Source organism: Thunnus thynnus, chromosome 24, assembly GCF_963924715.1.
Source record: "Thunnus thynnus chromosome 24, fThuThy2.1, whole genome shotgun sequence".
Classification (NCBI taxonomy): Eukaryota; Metazoa; Chordata; class Actinopteri; order Scombriformes; family Scombridae; genus Thunnus; species Thunnus thynnus.
The window spans coordinates 19,642,858-19,661,744 of NC_089540.1; the positions used below are offsets into that span (position 1 = coordinate 19,642,858).

General features: G+C 38.5%; 1 protein-coding gene across 2 annotated transcripts in view; it reads right to left on the reverse strand.

Moving 5' to 3' along the window:
* Positions 1–3,394: 3,394 nt before the first annotated feature.
* The window catches only part of LOC137177474 (NLR family CARD domain-containing protein 3-like), an 87,815-nt gene continuing 72,322 nt past the window's right edge, over positions 3,395–18,887 (reverse strand). Inside the window, exons 3-12 of one of the 2 annotated variants that reach the window (XM_067583822.1) lie at positions 17,533–17,635; positions 16,246–16,382; positions 16,019–16,162; positions 14,119–14,197; positions 13,729–13,957; positions 11,297–13,094; positions 11,012–11,185; positions 10,132–10,305; positions 5,155–5,201; positions 3,395–5,000 (exon numbers count right to left, since the gene is read on the reverse strand). In XM_067583822.1, coding sequence (XP_067439923.1) covers positions 4,465–5,000; positions 5,155–5,201; positions 10,132–10,305; positions 11,012–11,185; positions 11,297–13,094; positions 13,729–13,957; positions 14,119–14,197; positions 16,019–16,162; positions 16,246–16,334 — 3,270 coding nt within the window. In that variant the 5' untranslated portion in view covers positions 16,335–16,382; positions 17,533–17,635 and the 3' untranslated portion in view covers positions 3,395–4,464. The remainder of the gene's footprint in view (positions 5,001–5,154; positions 5,202–10,131; positions 10,306–11,011; positions 11,186–11,296; positions 13,095–13,728; positions 13,958–14,118; positions 14,198–16,018; positions 16,163–16,245; positions 16,383–17,532; positions 17,636–18,887) is intronic. The other variant, XM_067583821.1, reaches the window with a different exon arrangement.

Below are 18,887 nucleotides of genomic sequence, written 5' to 3' on the forward strand. Positions count from 1 at the left end.
AACCTTTCTATCGATGCTCTAACAAAACATTATCAGAAATTAAAGTGACATTGATATGAATCTCTTTCTGTTGACTTTGTTGTCTTTTTGTCCTCTACTGTTGTTTTTGGAAAGATTTCTCCAGATGTATATTTGTTGTAGCATTTTTCATTCATATTAAAAATGTGTTGTTTGGTTTTCATGATGTCTGCAGTTCAGAACAAAAATAGAACTATTAAATATATATAATTTAAATATTTTTATTGTCTTTTTTATCTAGTACATTTTATTACAAAAAACCTCTATTAAAAATATCATAAATTAAATCCAACAGTACAATCAAATTATTCATTTTTCTTCTTTTATGATTGATTTCATCTTTACCTTTTGCCACATTTGTACTATTTTTTGTTATTTCACACTTTTACAATAAAATGTAAAAAGGATGTTTGTTCAGTTGTCTGATCCTGTTTTACAATCAAATTAATTATTCAATCAATGCAACAATATAAACAGTGATGACAGAAGAAAACAGCAACACATACAGAACAAAGTTCAACACAAAGAGAATCTAACAAGTGAAAAAAGGAAGAAAAAAAAACCAAAATAAATAAAGCAGTTAGTTAGAAACGAGATGAGTGAGAGGGTAAATCTATATAAAGATCAATATTACAGATTTTAATGCTTTTGACGGGTTTCTTCTTTAAGAAGGTTGAGATAGTGTTTATATAATGTTCTATTTGCTTTCAAATTACAGCAAATATTGTTTTTTGTTAGTAAATTTACACTTGAGGATGTGAAATGTTTCCATAAAACAATTGAATAAGAGTCATTTTCTTAAATAGTATCTTTAAAGGAAGGGCTGAAGTTTGGCATCATATTATTAACTAGTTTCAGGTTGAAATTAGCAGAAAACAACAAGGAAGAATTTTACAGGATGAAAGTTCAAAAGAAGCTGAAGCTGTTTCTCATTTATTTACAGTTCAGACTTTTTACCAGTTGATATTTTTCATGTAATAATTCCAGTCTGATATTTAACAGGAAACAGCAGCAGTGTTGTTGTGAAACAGCTCTGAGTCTGTGCACTGATGACCTCAGCACTGACACGTTGCCTTTGGAGGCCTGCTATTGGCTGATTCAGTGAGCAGGGCATCATGGGTAGTTGTAGTCCTTGCAGTCAGTCGGCTCAGAAAAATCAGACTGTGATCAAAGTGACTTTTAACAGGATCATTGAGGAGCCTCAACACATCTTTATCTTTATTATTATCACATGTGACTCACTTATAGCTGCTTTGTGTTTCATATCATAACTGGAGGAATAATGATTGATTATTTATCAGAACACTTAGAATGTGTCTATTAGGTGCATTAAAGGTGGAGTATTACTCTTCATTGATGAAGCTTTGGCGTCCTCTGCTGGTGAAAAGATAAACAGCATGCTGTCAGTTTAATGAACACAGATTAGTATAAGTATATATAAGATATTCACACTGACATTATGACACATTTACTGCATTATTTTAGCACTAATGTTTGTTTTATAGATTTATTATCAACATTCCTGATCTGCAGGAACATGAAACACATCTGATCTGAGGTCAGAACTCATTCAGGAGTCGCTGAAGCCAATCGATCGATCGATCCGTCACAACTTACTGACACGTTGTGATCGATCCCGTCAGAAACGTGATGATGTCACTTGCTGTTGTTTTTTCTCAGAACTTAATTGAAATGTTTGATAAACGAAGAGAACAAAGAGCGAAACAAGAGGAGCCACATAATCAAACAGCTTGATCGATTATTAAATGTTAATAAAAAGCAAAGAAACAACAGTATGTGTTTGTGTCCTGTAGTTCCTGACATTATTTATATTAGAGCAACTATAGATGTTAGTTTATTGATATGAAATGATGTGAAATAAAACACATAAGAACCTTAAAACCCAACAAAGTCCACTGAGTGAGTTTCATCTGTCAGCTGCTGTTTCTGCTCAAATGGCGCTACCTGATGGACATGAGCAGGAACTACAAGCAGAGCTGAGACACATTTTAAACTGTATTTTATACATTTATTGCTTAATAAAACTCTTAAAAACTGAAATAAATGTAAATTAGAGATATTTATTCTCAAAAACATATTCCTGTTGACAAAAAGATAAAAACATGTTTATTTGTGTGTAAATGTTTAATTATTCTCCACTTTTATTTTATTTTATTAATTTTCATAAATATATTGTACTTTCAAATTTTTCATATTGTTCTCCTCCTGATTGAACACAATGTTTTTATTTGTTTTCTTCTCTTTTTGTCCAGAAAAAAATGTTTTTGGTAATAAAAATGTAAAAAAATAACACAAATATTTGTATAAGGTAAAATAAATAAACAGAACACAGAACACAAATAAAAATAATAAAATACTAAAAAAAAACTCAAACAGGTTAAAAATCTGTTAAGTGTTAAGGTTTGGTTTCATTTGACATCACAAATAAAGTTTATTATTATTAGTATTATTATTATTGTCTTTTTGATTGAAGATAAATGCCCAATCAGAAGCAGAGACATCCAGATATAAAAAGAACATAAAAGCAGCAAATATACAAAAATCCCTGAAATAAAGAAGCAAATATACGGTTAAGATTTCAACATAAATGTGGATTGTAAAGCTGCTACACAAATAAAGTTTGATTTTCCAACATGTGAAAATGTTCAGGACTGTAAAATCAGACACATGTTTATTTCTGATAATAAGAGTTTCTTAACGGACTGTAAAAGTCTTGTTTGGTGACATTTGGAGAAAGATTTAGTTTTTCCAAACCTGCATGTTCAGCATGATGGAAATAGAAAACAGCTGTTAGTTTGGATGAAGTTTGACAGCAGGAGTCCAGATGTTTTCTTCATCTTTCAAATGAAGTGAAAAAGAGAAAAATTAGTTTTTATGTGATAAAGTAAAGTGGAGAACTGTACCTGGATCTGTAGATGTGATGGTTTCTCCTCCATGCTTGCAGCTCTGTGTGCAGTCTGTGTTTGGATGTTGAGCTGTGAGCTTTTGACTTTCTTCTTTGTTTCCTCTCTCAGCTCCTCGTCACATACCTGATCTGACCTCTGACCTCTGACCCGCTGATTGTCACAGCAGAAGAAGACAGACGGACGCATGCGCAAGTGTTTTCTTCCTGGAGAAGAAAACACTTGCTTTTTGTCCAGAGCGCATTTTCCAAATATAACTATTAATGTTCATGATTTATATCAAAATGTGACTTTTCATTCAAAGTTGAGTTGTGTGAAGATTGTAGAAATGAGAAACTGACCCTGCGCTAAACTGTGTGAATAAACAATATAACTATTTATAATGTTCAGCTTATTATTAGAGTGACATTTTTCTGAATCTGACAATAAAGATCAAATGAAAGCTTCTATTATTATTTATGATCCTTTTTTTTTTATTGGACATAACAGGTGATACTGCAGTTCCATTTATTTCTGCCTGAGTAACATAAACATACAGATGGTCAACTTTACTTGGTACAATACAAAAACAGGAAATAAGAAACATTTCAAACAGATTGTAAACAGATTGATGATCCTGTAAATGAGCTTTTTATTGTGGATATTTAGTAAGGCGCTAAACTGTCAGCTGTTTGTCCTCAAATATTCTGTTCACATAGAGCTGCAACAATTAGTCCATTCATTGATTATCCATCAACAGAAAATTAACACTTAATAATCATTTGAGTCATTTTGAAGCAAACATTTTCTGCTTTTAGCTTCTAAGGTGTGAAGATTTAATGTTTTTCTTTGTCTTACATGATAATAAACAGAATATTTTACTGTTGTGGACTTTAGTTCAGACAAAATGAGACATTTAAAGACGTCGCCTTTGACTCAATATTTTACACAATTTACACAATTTCCTGACTTTTATAGACAAAACCAAGAATTGATGAATCTATTAATCATAATGTTTATTACAGCTCTACATGCACATCCAGTAGAGACACATAAAAACATATCGGTTTCTGAATTGACTATATATATATAAGAGTAAAAACAACAAAGAGCCTCTATAGGCCAGTGGATACTTACTGTCATTATGTGTGTTATAGTTAGTTGGCAAAACTCTTCCAACATTTTTAAAAACCTTGGTCACAACTTGATGTTTCAGTAAACTTTCAGCCGGTGGTGGTTTTCTCTCTGAGAGCTTCTGAGTTTCACTTTGGATGTTGGACTTCAGAATTCACTGAGACTCATAAGGATCAAACCCACAACGTCTGAACCTCCAAACAGTCCTCTAACAGACTGGGCTATCTGCTCTGAGAACATCAGCTTCTTTTTTACAGCTTTTTAAATGTCTTTATATGTGACTGACAAACAAACTGTCAGTCATGTGGAAACCATGTTGGGTTTAGAAACTGCATTTACAAGCAGTGAGAGATCAGGTTGGTACTAAATAACATGAGAAAGTTTCTCTAACAGGAGGAGACTCTCCCTCCTACTGAGAACACAGAGACACTGAGGAACCAGGAGTGAACCAGAACCCAAACCCAGCACACAGAGGCTGAGTGAATGTGGTGTTGAAGGTGTGGATGTGGATCAGTGTGTCAGAGGAGACTCTGTAGAAGGACAGAGTGCCAGCAGGACAGTCCACATACACTGCTACTCTGTGAGAGACAGAGGAGCAGGGGATGGGTTTTATTTTGTTATTGTGCCAGACAGAGTAACCACTAGAGTCAAAGCACTCCAGAATCCAGGATTGATCATTCCACCCTACCCTGCAGTCAGCACTGTCTCCTTTCCTGCTGATTCCTCTGTAAGTCACTGATATATGAACCCCTCCTCTCCACTCGACCTCCCAGTAACAGCGACCAGTCAGATCATTTCTACACAGCAGCTGAGGCCAGTGATCAAATCTGTCTGGATGATCAGGGTATGACTGATCCTCCCCCACATACGTCGCTGTCCTGTTGTTGTCAGACAGTTTGAGGTTTCTGTTTACTGTGTTTGTATCCAGTATGAGTTGACAGAAATCTGATGGAGAGAACGAGACACAATACAGCTGCAGTTATTGATCTATCATCTGTTTGATGATGACATCATCTTCATCCTCAGTAGGACGTGAATGAGTTATCCCACAGTTTGAAGTTTGCTTTGTTTTCATGAATCAAATGAAAAACACACTTACGCTTCCTCAGACCTGGTGTCAACCATCGGACTCCAGAAGGCTTCAGCCTGAAAGGGGGAGGAGGGTCAGAGCAGCACGTTCTCTTTCAGCATGCAAACATGGACGTTACATCACTCTAGTCTACTGTTTCATTATTCTGTTCAAATGTGGGTTTGGGCTTTGATAGACTTTTTTCCAATCTGAATCCGCACAACATGGCGGTGGCACATGTAAACACAGAAGCTCAGCTCCCCTCACTCACTCACAATGTTTTACTTGTTTTTGTTGTTTTATTTTTATTTTTCAAAGGAGGAGCAGGGGCACATACCTAGGGCTGTCGCAGATAAGGAATTCTCCCTGAGGTGATATAGGGTGGCTCAACAGCATGGTATATGGTCATATTGTCATTTTATCTAATAGGTTACAATGTGTTAAAGTTGGTGACACACTGTCCAGTAACTTGAAGTGCACAATGGGTGCTCCACAAGGGTCAGTTTTAGGTCCCCTGTTATGTAGCCTGTATATTAATGATCTCCCTCAACAATGTCATGATGTAGAACTACAAATGAGACCATTGTGTACACACATGCAAAAATTGCTGAGTTAGCTGCTGCTAAGCTTACAATTGCATTGGAAAGGATCACACATTGGCTTGATCAATCATGTCTGAGTCTAAATGTAAACAAGACAAAAGGTATGTTTTTCTCCAAAACCATGGAACAACCTCCTAATGCTGATATTGTCAAAGGTAAAAGATTGACATAATTACTGATTTTAAATATCTTGGTGTGACTCTAGATCCAAATAAATTGCAAACTGAACTCCTAAATAGTGCTCAAGAGACAACCGATGCCATCATCTCCTCTGTGGCTCCCCACACAGTAAAGACAAGTACAGGAAAGCAGAATACAGTTCTTCTGCAAAAAGTAACAGCATGGGCAGAAGGAACAGAGGGGAAGAAGAAGGTGTGTTGCCTGATGGATGGAGGAAGTCAGTGGAGCTTTGTCCTGGAGAAATAGGTAAAGGCATTGAGATTACCACTTATGAAAAAAGAGACTTTAAAGCTTCACACCTTTGGCAGTGATACCCCAGTAACAATGGAACTCAGGGTTGTAAAATTAGTCTTGCAAAATATCAGCAACAAAGAGCAAAATATTGAGACTGAAGCTGTTGAAACACCACAAGTGAGCTCTGCCATCATGCAGGTTCCTGGAGAACAAATTCAGCTGCAGCTAGAAAAAAAGGGGCTGCAACCAGCAGATATTTCAAGCAGCAGTGATGAAGAACTGGAGCCGTCAGTATTGATAGGTGTTGACTAATGCTGGTAAATAGTGTCTGGCAGAGTAGAAAGACTATCAGAATCCCTGGTTGCCATAGAAACCTTATTTGGCTGGACAGTGCAGGGACCAGTATACATGTCAAGCATGAGTGAAGCTTCATGCATGAAGATTGGCATTGAGAAAACCACACAGGCTTCAAACCAGTTATGTGCATTCTGGGAAATAGAGTCACTAGGCTTCTCCAGCAAAGGTGAGGAACGAGCTGATGACATTGAGGCCCAACAAAACTTTGACCAGTCAGTCAGGTACAACAAAGGGCGATATGAAGTGACGTTGCCATGGCGACAAGATGCACCAGAACTCCCAGACAATCTGAGAATTGCCCGGAAAAGATTTGAAGGGCTGAAAAAAAAACTGAAAACTGATGTGACGCTGTTCAGGAGATACAATGACATGATTGAGGGCCATCTTCAACAAGGAATATGTGAAGGTATCCCAGAGAGCAAACACACAGTAGGAACTGAGAACAGAAATGCCAAGTAGGTACTATTTGCCTCACCATGCAGTGATCAGTGAGGAAAAGTCAACAACTAAGTTCAGAGTTGTTTTCAATGCTTCACATGAGGATGGCAGTCCTCGTGTGAAGAACAACTCTGGTGGTCAGGGCCCCCATTTCTGAGTTCAGCAATGCAGCCGGACCTATCTAATGAACAGTTCTGTGAAGAGGAGATAAAGGCTGAACCTAGGTCAAACCATGTCACAGTCCAGCTGAGTAACACAGAAAAGACATTGCAAGATCCGTTATTAAAGCTGGAGAACTACAGTAAACTGAGAACTGTATTCAGAGTCACAGTCTGGATTAAATGATTCATCCACAACTCTTACTCAAGGGAATGGAGACAAGAAGAGCTGACAGCTGAGGAGCTGGCGGAAGCGGAAAGACACTGGATTTTGGAGGCACAGAATCAAGGTTTCCAGAAGGAGATGGGCAAATTGAAAGCAGGACAAGACTTTCAGAAAGACTCAGAAATCAGAGACCTGAAGCTGTTTCTTGATGAAAATGGTTTAGTCTATGTGGGAGGGAGGCTGCAACATTCAGACTTGAGCTTCAGTGAGCAGCATCCATGGATCTTGCCTTCCAATCACATGCTGTCTGAAATGCTGATTAAACACAGCCATGACCAAGTGATGCGCTCAGGTATCAGAGACACTGTAGTGGAACTAAGGTATTGGATTATTTGAGTCAGACAAATGGTAAAGGGGATCATTGCAGCTTGCAGATTCAGAGATTCAGAGTAAAGGCCATGCAGCAGATAACAGCACCCTTGCCAAGGGATCAGATTACAGAATCACCTCCTTTTGAAACTGTCAGAGTGGACTTTGCAGGTCCTCTTTATGTTAAGACCAAGAGCTCAGTGGAAAAGGCATACATAGCATTGTTCACCTGCGCTGTGACCCATGAAAACAGGAACCCTGTGTTCAAGATTGTGTGCTGAGCCCAGTGCTTATCACGCTCTTCAACCATGACTGTACCCCCATTCACCCTTCCAATACTATAATTAAATTTGTTGATGACACGACAATAGTTGGACTTATTTCAGGACGAGGAAACAGCCTGCAGGAACAAGGTGACACACCTGACTGAGTGGTGCAAGGACAACAACCTGTTCCTAAACACCACCAATACGAAGGAGATCATTGCATAGATAAAGAAGCAGTGGATTGTGTGGAGAGTTCAAGTTCTAGGGAGTCTACATCACCAAACAGCTGACATGGTCTACCAACACCTCCCATCTGGTGAGGCCAAACTTTTGGTGAATTTCTTCCACAGCACCACTGGAAGCATCCTCTCTTACTGCATGACTGTGTGGTATGCCAGCTGCACAACTGTGGAGCGGAAGGATCAGCATCATGTGGTAAAGATGGCCCAGAAGATCATCAGAAATAATCTCCCAAACCTGGACAGTCTCTAGCCGCCTTCTTCAGTCAGCTAGCAGCATCAGCAGACACAACACACCCTGACATTGCCTATTTGCCTCGCTACCATCATGCAAGTGGTACAGGATGATCCAATTCCATACAAATAGAATGAGGCACCATTGTGATAAGAAGTGCATCGCATTCACCAAAGAAACAGATAGAAAGAGTTATTGGAAAAACTCTTTAGAGAAAGAAAGACTAGACAAATTCAATGAGAAGCACAAATTGCTGTCTGACAGTAAGTATGGATTCAGATCAAACAGATCAACCTCTTTGGCACTAATTGAATTAATTGAAGAAATTAATAATTGTATAGACAAATAAGTATGCAGAGGGAAATTTTATAGATCTAAAAAATTATTTTGATACAATTGATCACAATATATTACTTGATAAATTCAAAAGGTATGGTATCAGATGGGTTGTGCTGAATTGCTTGAGAAGCTATTTAAGAAACAGGCAACAATTTGTAAAGATAGGTGAGCATAAATCATCATCATAAGTCAGCATTTCTCGTGGAGTACCTCAGAGGTCAGTATTAGTCCTGAAATTGCCCACTTTGTACATAAATGACATATGTAGGTATCAAAAACATTGAAATTTGTATTATTTGCGGATGACACAAATATTTTTTGTTCTGGGTAAAATTTACAGCAGCTTTTGGAAAGAAATGAGAAAATTAAAACTGGTTTGATAAACAAAGTATGATTAAATCTGAACAAAACAAAGATTATGTTGTTTGGAAATTATAAGATTAATATTCAAGTACAAGTGATGATAGACAATGTCAATATAGAAAGAGTATATGAAAATAAATTTCTAGGTGTGATATTAAACCACAAAATGTGCTGGAAACATCATATAAGATATGTGCAAGCGAAGCTGGCAAGGACCATAGCAATACTGGGAAAAACAAATCACATTCTGGATCACAAACCATTGTACATTCTATACTGTTCACTTGTATTGCTGTATCTGCGTTACTATGTGGAGATATGGGGTAACCCCTACAAAAGCACCCTACAGCCATTATGCATACTACAAAAAAGCCATAAGGATAGTAAACAATGTAGGATATAGCAAACACACCAACGTGCTGTTTTTAAAGTCATTTACCTTGAAGTTCATGGATGCGGTTGAATTTAACACAGCACAAATAGTGTAGCAAGAAAGGAAGATTTATGTTAACTGTTTAAGTTTTATTTTATTGATTACTATTTATTTTTTATATTGAGTTTGTTGTAAAGGTTTTCTGTTTATTTCATTTTGTTGTAAGTCCTGTTTTATTTTTATGTTTTTTTATTTTTACACATTCAAAATAAAAATAGACTGACTGACTAAAAAGTCTTGTAATTATATGGAGCTTGGCAGGTGTAATGGAGAAAAAAAACATTCTTGAGCACAGTTTAATAATATGTGCTGTTGATATAATATTGTCTTTGGGGTGAGACACTTACAGGTTCTGTCTCTCCCAAACAAATCTCACATTATATAAGAGGAGGACAGAAAGTTATTTTACCCCTCTCCCTGTAGCTGTGCACAGATGTTGTTTACAGAATACTGTTGTTTACAGAATACAGTATAACACCCGATCTCATAATTATGAGATAAGAAGTCAAAATGAGATACTGAAATCATTTTTTTTGGTGCATGAAATGTGCTTCTGTAGAGATATGTGATCAGCTCAGAGAAAATGTTTCTAGCTCTTCCTCCTCTATCAGATATTGTCCCTCCATACCTGAGAGTGTCCAGTCTGCAGTTTGGATCCTCCAGTCTAGCGGACAGCAACTTCTCTCCTGAGTCTCCTGGATGATTGTACCTCAGGTCAAGCTTTCTCAGATGGGAGGGGTTTGAGCTCAGAGCTGAGGCCAGAGAAGCACAGCCTTCCTCTGTGATCAGACATCCTGCCAGCCTGCAAACACAAAAAACAGCACATGTCAGACAGTCTGAGAGTACTGCTGTGTGCTGTCAGATACAACAACAAACTGTCTCTAAACGAACTAACTAAAAGATGAACTAAATCAGGGAGCTCCAGAAAGTTGAGCATCCAGCTAGATGGGAAAAATCACCAGCTGAAGGATGATTCAGCGGCATATTTTTACCTCATCATTGTGATCTAAATGTTAAAAAACATTCAAATGTGTATGACGGGTGAGGTTTTTGCCAAAAGGAAGAATAAAGACTTACTTTTAGCAATGGTTTGGTATGCTGAAGATTGTTTTTTTTAACTACACAAAATCAAGGAGCCTCCTGCCATAAAATGTGACGTCACAGTGGTTCATCAAAGTATCCACCAGACAGACTAGTCTGTTCTTCAGCCTAAAACTAGTGCTTGAGGAAGCCCCTTTGAATACTTGGCTGTCCGGGAACAATGGTTTTTAGACACATTCAGAACAAATCTGTAAAATCATCTGTGGTATTAAATAATTCAACAACAAAAGCAAAAACAAAATAAAACAATAAAAATCTGCGTGGAAATTCTCTTCTGCTGAAGTTGAGTAAAAACTGGTTTGACAAATCATAATAGCAGAGACAATTCTACACGGATTTAATGTTTATCCTCTAATATCAATCAGATTTTACATGTTCATCTGTTGAACAGGTTGATGAATCCTGACCTGAGAGTTTCCAGTGTACAGTGTGGACTCTCCAGTCCAACAGACAGCTGCTTCAGTCCTGAATCCTGCAGGTTGTTGTTACTCAAATCTAGCTCTCTCACATTAGAGGACTGGGAGCTGAGAACTGAGGACAGAGCTGCACAGCTTCTCTCTGAGAGGTTACAGTCACTCAGTCTGAAGAGGAAATACAAAGGAAAAAATGTAAGAAGTTTTTTTTCTCTCCTGTTGATAAGATAGCAGAGTATTTAAGTAATGATGAATAAATCCAACTATCTGTGTACTTACAGAGCTTTGTTGGAGGCTTTGACCACTGGCAGCACCCTCAGAAGAGCCTCCTCTGAAGCAGAGTATTTCTTCAGGTCAAACACGTCCAGATCTTTTTCTGATGACAGTAAGATGAAGACCAGAGCTGACCACTGAGCAGGAGACAGTTTATCTGTAGAGAGACTTCCTGATCTCATGGACTGTTGGATCTCCTCCACTAGAGAATGATCCTTCAGTTCATTCAAACAGTGGAACAGATTGATGCTTCTCTCTGTAGACAGATTCTCACTGATCTTCTTCTTAATGTACTTAACTGTTTCCTGATTGGTCTGTGAGTTTCTTCCTGCCTGTGACAGCAGGCCTTGTAGGAGAATCTGATTGGTCTGCAGTGAAAGGCCAAGGAGGAAGCGGAGGAACAAGTCCAGGTGTCCATTTGGACTCTCTAAAGCCTTGTCCACAGCACTCTGGTAGAGACATGTCTCTGCAGATTCTTCTTTAGTTTCAGACTTTTGGGATGTTGTTTGTTCTTCTGTCAGCAGATTGACTCTAGACTTGATGAATGTCAGATGGACATGAAGAGCAGCCAGAAACTCCTGAACACTCAGATGGACGAAGCAGAACACCCTGTCCTGGTACAGCCCTCTTTCCTCTTTAAAGACCTGTGTGAACACTCCTGAGTACACTGAGGCTGCTCTGATATCAATGCCACACTCTATCAGGTCTGATTCATAGAAGATCAGGTTGCCTTTCTGCAGCTGCTCAAAAGCCAGTCTTCCCAGAGACTCAATCATCTGCTTGCTCTCTGGACTCCAGTGTGGATCTGTCTCAGCTCCTCCATCATACTTGACATTCTTCAGTTTGGTCTGAACCACCAGGAAGTAGATGTACATCTCAGTCAGGGTCTTGGGCAGCTCTCCTCCCTCTCTGCTTTTCAACACATCCTCCAGAACTGTAGCAGTGATCCAGCAGAAGACTGGGATATGGCACATGATGTGGAGGCTTCGCGATGTCTTGATGTGGGAGATGATTATACTGGCCTGCTCCTCATCTCTGAATCTCTTCCTGAAATACTCCTCCTTCTGTGGGTCATTAAACCCTCTGATCTCTGTCACCATGCTGACACATACAGGAGGGATCTGATTTGCTGCTGCAGGTCGTGTGGTTATCCAGATGCGAGCAGAAGGAAGCAGTTTCCCCCTGATGAGGTTTGTCAGCAGCACATCCACTGAGGCGGACTCTGTAACATCAGTCAGGATCTCATTGTTGTGGAAGTCCAGAGGAAGTCGACACTCATCCAGACCGTCAAAGATGAACACAACCTGGAACTCTTCAAACCTGCAGATTCCTGCTTCTTTGGTTTCAGTAAAGAAGTGATGAACAAGTTCCACCAAGCTGTACTTTTCCTCTTTCAGCACATTCAGCTCTCTGAAAGTGAATGGAAATGTGAAGTGTATGTCCTTGTTGACTCTGTCTTCAGCCCAGTCCAGAGTGAACTTCTGTGTTAAGACTGTTTTCCCAATGCCAGCCACTCCCTTTGTCATCACTGTTCTGATTGGTTCATCTCTTCCAAGTGAGGCTTTAAAGATGTCTTCTTTTCTGATTGCTGTTTCTGGTCTGACTGGTTTCCTGGGTGCTGTTTCAATCTGTCTGACCTCATGTTCATTATTGACCTCTGCAGTCCCTCCCTCTATGATGTAGAGCTCTGTGTAGGTCTGAGTCAGAAGGGTTGAGTTTCCTGCTTTAGCAATCCCCTCAAACACACACTGGAACTTCTTCTTCAGGCTAGACTTGAGGTTAAGTTGGCACATAACAGGAGATTCTAAAAGAACAACAAAAAAACAACAACTTGTTGAGTGTGCTTTAAAGGAAATATGACTTCATTTCCTAAGAGAATAAGCAAATAAGTAAGGTGTATTGATGCAAATATTTGGTATTCTTGCAGGGTTTTGAGAACACACACTACGTACTGTTCACATGACATACTGCTGTTTTGTATATGAAACAGTAGGAAAATAAATCTTCATAATTAACCTGGATAAAAAATATACTGCTGAACTTGGTCTAGATGTTGAAAATGCCGTCTTTGGGAACTTTGTTATTACTACACTAGGTCCAATTAGCTCAATGTGTTAGACGACTTAAAAGCTCTAAAAAAAGAATTAAAATGGTTCAAGCCTGAGAAGGCCACTGAAATTTAAAGTGGCCCATGGTTTGTGGTACCTTCTGCACACTTTATACATTGGTGGTCAACTTTCAGGTCATTCTGCAAATCTGAAGATAGATCAAGGGTATAACAACTAAAACGGCTCAGACATAAAGCCTCCGGCCAGGATGTATAATGAAGCAAAAACTTCTGGATATTGACAAATGTTTGGATTTATAACAATTCAAATTTGAGTTTAATTCAATTTGAGTCTCTCTTATTTCACCAGTCTTTATATAAATTCTCTTACTGCTCTGCAGATGGTCAGCCAGCTCCTCCTCCTTCATTCTCCTCAGGAAATGCAGTGTGATCTTCAGAAATGCCTCTCTGCTGCTCCTCCTCTGCTCCTCCTCCTCACCATCCAACACTTCCTCATCCTCCCTCTGACTCTCTAAGCATTCTGGGTAATCTGAACTCAGAACCCTCTGCATCTTCTTCAGCTCGTTCTTCACAAAAGTGACGATGTTCTCCTCCAGAAGCTGGAACAGAATACTACATGAATTACACAATCAAACAAAAATCATGAAGCAAACATCAGATCCATGTTGGACAGACTGACAATCCAGTGGTCTGCAAAGTGCAGCATGGAGATGACTGTGAACAGAATAGATGTAAAAGTAGTTGTTGTGCATGTACAGACCATAAATATGGAGTCCAGGTGTGTTTGATCCTGCTGGGCAGACTGACCACTGGGAACCTCTGAGCTCTCCTGGTCCACTCTGTGGAGGAATCACGAAGAATGAGTTAACATAATGTCTGTCCACACACAGACAAACACAAGCTAAAGGTCCATCAAGTGATATTTGGATGTGAACAGAGAATCAGATGACTCCCTGTAGTGGTAAAGCTTTACTAGTCCTGCTGATCCCAGTGAGAATCAACAACTCCATCTGTTTGTAGCTTTCAGCTCAGAGTCAGTTTGGTTTAGTCCCAACAGCTCTCACCAACCCTCCATGAAGCTGTCCCTCCCTCACTGTACTGTACTGTAAGTTATATTCAGAAAGGAACGTTATTTTTCCAAAAACAGCTGTTGGAAAAGGGGGGTCATCTTATAATCAGGGCTGTCTTATATTCATATTATTATTTATATTCGTACCTCATGCCAGAGTACATAATGCCATCAAGTGCTACTGTGACTAAACGCATTGAAAAACACTTTTCGGTGAAAGATGAGCTAAAAGTCAAGCTAACGTTAGCTCTGACCACCGACTGCTGGACAGCTCTCACAGAAGAAAGCTACATCACAACTTTTCTTAAAAATTAACCGGGTTAGTTATTGGTAAATGGGTGTCGGCCTGTTGAAAGCAGAATTAACTGAAACTGACATCCCTAATCTTGATTATACAGCAAGTCACAGGATTGCACTACCGGGGAACTTTTCTGGCTGTTTGACTTTGTTTTTTGCCTCACCACACTACTGCGGATACCAGAGTGAGGTAAAACCCAAGGCACACCACCTTGGGTGACCAGAGTACTTCCACTGTGGATCTACTTCACAGACTTAAAATAAATCCCACTCCACACATGGTCAGCTGTCAATAAGCATGACCTCAATAACCAAGCTGTTCCAACTAAAGACTGAGCTCCAATATGTTGAAAATCCAATCAGAGAACAGAACAGCAGGAAGTGCTGTATTTCCGCCTGCCAACTTTGAACCAACCGGCTCCTCTGATAACACATAGGCCTACAGCTGTGAGCGCTGCTGGAAACACAGGAACCAGCCAGTCGGCCATGGTGAAAGGCGGAAGATGGATCTCTTTCCCACTGTTCGACCCAGCAGAGGTGGATGATCCCTTCCATTAGAGAACTGACTCAGACCACTTACCATCTCACAATCACCCAAGTGACTCCCTCCTCCTCAGTTTTCACCACCAAACTATCGCTTTAAAGGTGTCAATCACACAACCAACTAAGAGAGTGGACCGAAACGTCTATTCTTGGATTTTCAGTTCAAATTCTGCAGCTCAGTTTTCAGAGACTTTTTTTGCATCCAGCCCTGAGGTTTACACCACAGCTACTCCAAAAACTGATGACTTAGTTAAGTACTGGAATAAAAATTGTGCCTCCATTCTTGATTCTGTTGCACCTCTTAAATCTCAGAAATGCAAACCGAATGCACATCCCTGGCTTAACAAGTACACTTGCACCTTAAAAAACCCAGGTGAGCGTAAAATTCTGATAAATTACCGTCATCTTTTGACAATCAATATCTAATGTGTTCATACCAAGATGAGTTTGGCAAAGTTACATCTGGTAAACTGCCCCTAATCAAATACAGATCAGAGCCGCTAACATTACCCTAATTTATAATGTAGAAGCATAAAGGACCATCTCAGTCACATATTAACATAATAATAATAATAATAATAATAATAATAATAATAATAATAATAATAATAATAAGGTAAGATAATGATATGCTAACTCTTGGCCTTGGAAATAACAATTTGAGCTCACATATTCAGTAAAATTCTCTCTGAATAAAATACTGAATAAATTTAAAAAAACTTATTACATTAACATGACACCAACAACTTACATTTTATCAGATGAATGTTGTTGTTTAAAATCAATAAAAAATTCCTTTGAGTTGTCACTCTTGAAGGACACACAGCTGGGTTCAGGTCCAGGTTCAGGTTCAGGTTCAGGTCCAGCAGAGTCTGGTCTGTGCTGCCTCCTTGTTCTTCAACACAACACACACAGAGCTTTGAGTGTGAATAATGATGGTGGAGAACAGTGATGGACAGTTAGAGATCCTCATCTCACCTCTGAGCTTTGGTCTGGCTGTCATGTTCCCCACACCGAGAGCGTTTAGAGGGAGGCACTCCCTCCTCTCTGTCCTCACACTGATCCATGCTGTTGAAGTCACATCCACATCAGTCACACACACTTTCTACCTTCACCTGGAGAGGAAACACAAATCATCCTTTACATCATTTCTCCTGTCAAATCCTAAATATCAGCTGCTCCTCCTGTGATTGGCTGTTATTTTCTGTTATATATCCGTGTGAATGCAGCCAGACAGCAGTGTGACGCAGAGAAAGCTGCCATCAGCTGCTGTACTTCTACTATCAATCCACTAGATGGCGTCATGAAGCTGCAGTGAAGTGAAGAGCAGCACACATGATGCATGGAGGAGGATTTACATTCACTGACTCACACTGACTGAATTTCATTCATATTCAGTCAATTCAACACCAATAAACAACATGTCAATAGTTTCAGTTATCTATTAGTTCTCTTTGATGTTGTTGTCACATTAGTAGTGCACATGACGCACAAACACAAATGTATTAAATGATTAGAATCAGGGCACATTTACTTTGATATGACTTTGTTTACATTAAATACAAACTTGTTAAACAGCAGCAGATGTTAGATCTTAACTGCTGCCAGACATTTAACAACACAGATAAAATGTCATTTGGTGTAAAGTGAAACTATTTTATAGCCTTTTTTAATTGAGTAGTTTAATGTTGATCAAATTGTACATAAAGCCGACAGTGTTTTAATGTGGTGATGGTACACGTGAACTTCTGAGAGAAACTCAGTAGTTACAGATGAACTCTGATTACAAAGATATATGAAGAAATAAATACACACATCATCAGCTCCTGTCTAACTGCATATACCAGTAATAAGTCATTATAAAGCAAGAACACAAGTGGACTGTATGCATGTTATTGTAGCAACATTGAACTTGATGACGTCCTCTGACTGTCCCTCCACATCAGTCAATACAATACATTTGATTTAAAGCTTCCACAGGAAACAGTAGCAGGCCTATACTGTAGTGTCTGACTTTACGCTGCTGGAAACAACGTTTAAAAAGTAGATTTAGTTTGATTTCTAAGAGCTCAAGAAAGGAAATAATCATCAGCTGTTCATTAATATTGTTTGTCTCCAGTAAATCAATCATTTAACAACATGTAGATTTATCTTCCAACATGAGAGTTCTCCAAACTTTCTGATGAAATAAAAACATCACACAGCAACAAACAAACCCTGAAGTTACTACAGAGAAAGTTCAACTATGAAACAAAGCAAACTTACAGTTAACATCCAAACTGTTGAAGACAAAGACTCTCCACTCCACGTCTGTCAGAAAAGTGTTTGTCACAGGTGAGCTGTTTCCTGGAACGAGTCAGAGCTCCACCTGTAGAGGAGGAGGGACAGGTAGGAAGACTCACAACATGATGACACTTTATGGATGTTCGTCACTCATTTATTCTTCATGTATTTGTAGATTTATTGTTGTATTGATAAACAAGTAGAAGGTATCTGAACCTCAGTCTGACCTGTTAGAAAACAGCTGTTTAGTTGTTGTCACGGTTTCTGTCATTTAAAAAAAACAGTTCACGTAATCTGTGTTTAGAGCTGCAACTAACAATGATTTTCATTATCAATTAATCAATTAGTTGTTTGGTCCATAAAACGTCAGAAAATTGTGAAAAATGCCCAAGTCCATGATGACATTATCAAATGTCTTGTTTTGTACCCAAAGATCTCCAGTTTACTGTCAAAGAGACTAAAGAAACCACAAAATACATTTATTAATACACATTGAAGAAGCTGCAATCAGAGAATCTGGAAGAGAATGGTTTTTTTTCATAAACGCCTCAAAGCAATTAATCAATTAAAATATTGACTGTTGAATTAAATCATTTTCTGTTGAATCAATTAATTGTTGCAGCTCTGTGTTCATAGTAACATCGTTCAGTTTATCTTTGTGCCACCAGAGGGCGCCAAATCATTTCTAATGACAAGTAGGTGAAGATGAAAAACCAACATGTGACTGAGGAAGCTCAACAAAGACCAGTAAAGTTCATCTTTAGTTGCAGACATGCAGTAAGATGCAGTTTGTACACATTCATCTTTCTAGCTTTTGCTCTGGAATTCTGCTTTAAAACTAAACACAACTAACTTAAATAAGATTGTTTCATTAAAACCAGACTGATTGCTTCTGTTCAGAACACTTTCTTGAAATTATAAGAAATAACTGACTCATAAAACACATTTGCTGTTGCATTTCAGTCACTGATCTACTGAAAGCTTATAATTCAAATCTTGAGACTGCATAAAAACTCTTGATAACAGCGCTTTAGACCTCAAACAAAGAAAGACTAAATATTACAGTTTGTACTTTGAACTCTAAAAGCAGCATGATGAACTTTCCACACAGTTCTCACATAACTTATAACCACAGACATGCAGGCTGGACTGTATCAATAAATAAACTTTATCTAACAATCATAGAGATAAAGTCACTCACCTCAGCAGGTGAAAGGTAAAATTATTAGTTTTTACAGATTTAAAATTAGGCCAAATGTATTTTAAATGTATCAGATATGTTTGTTATAATTCCTGCTGTGTTAGAAATGAATAAAAAATTCCCATTTAAGAGAAAA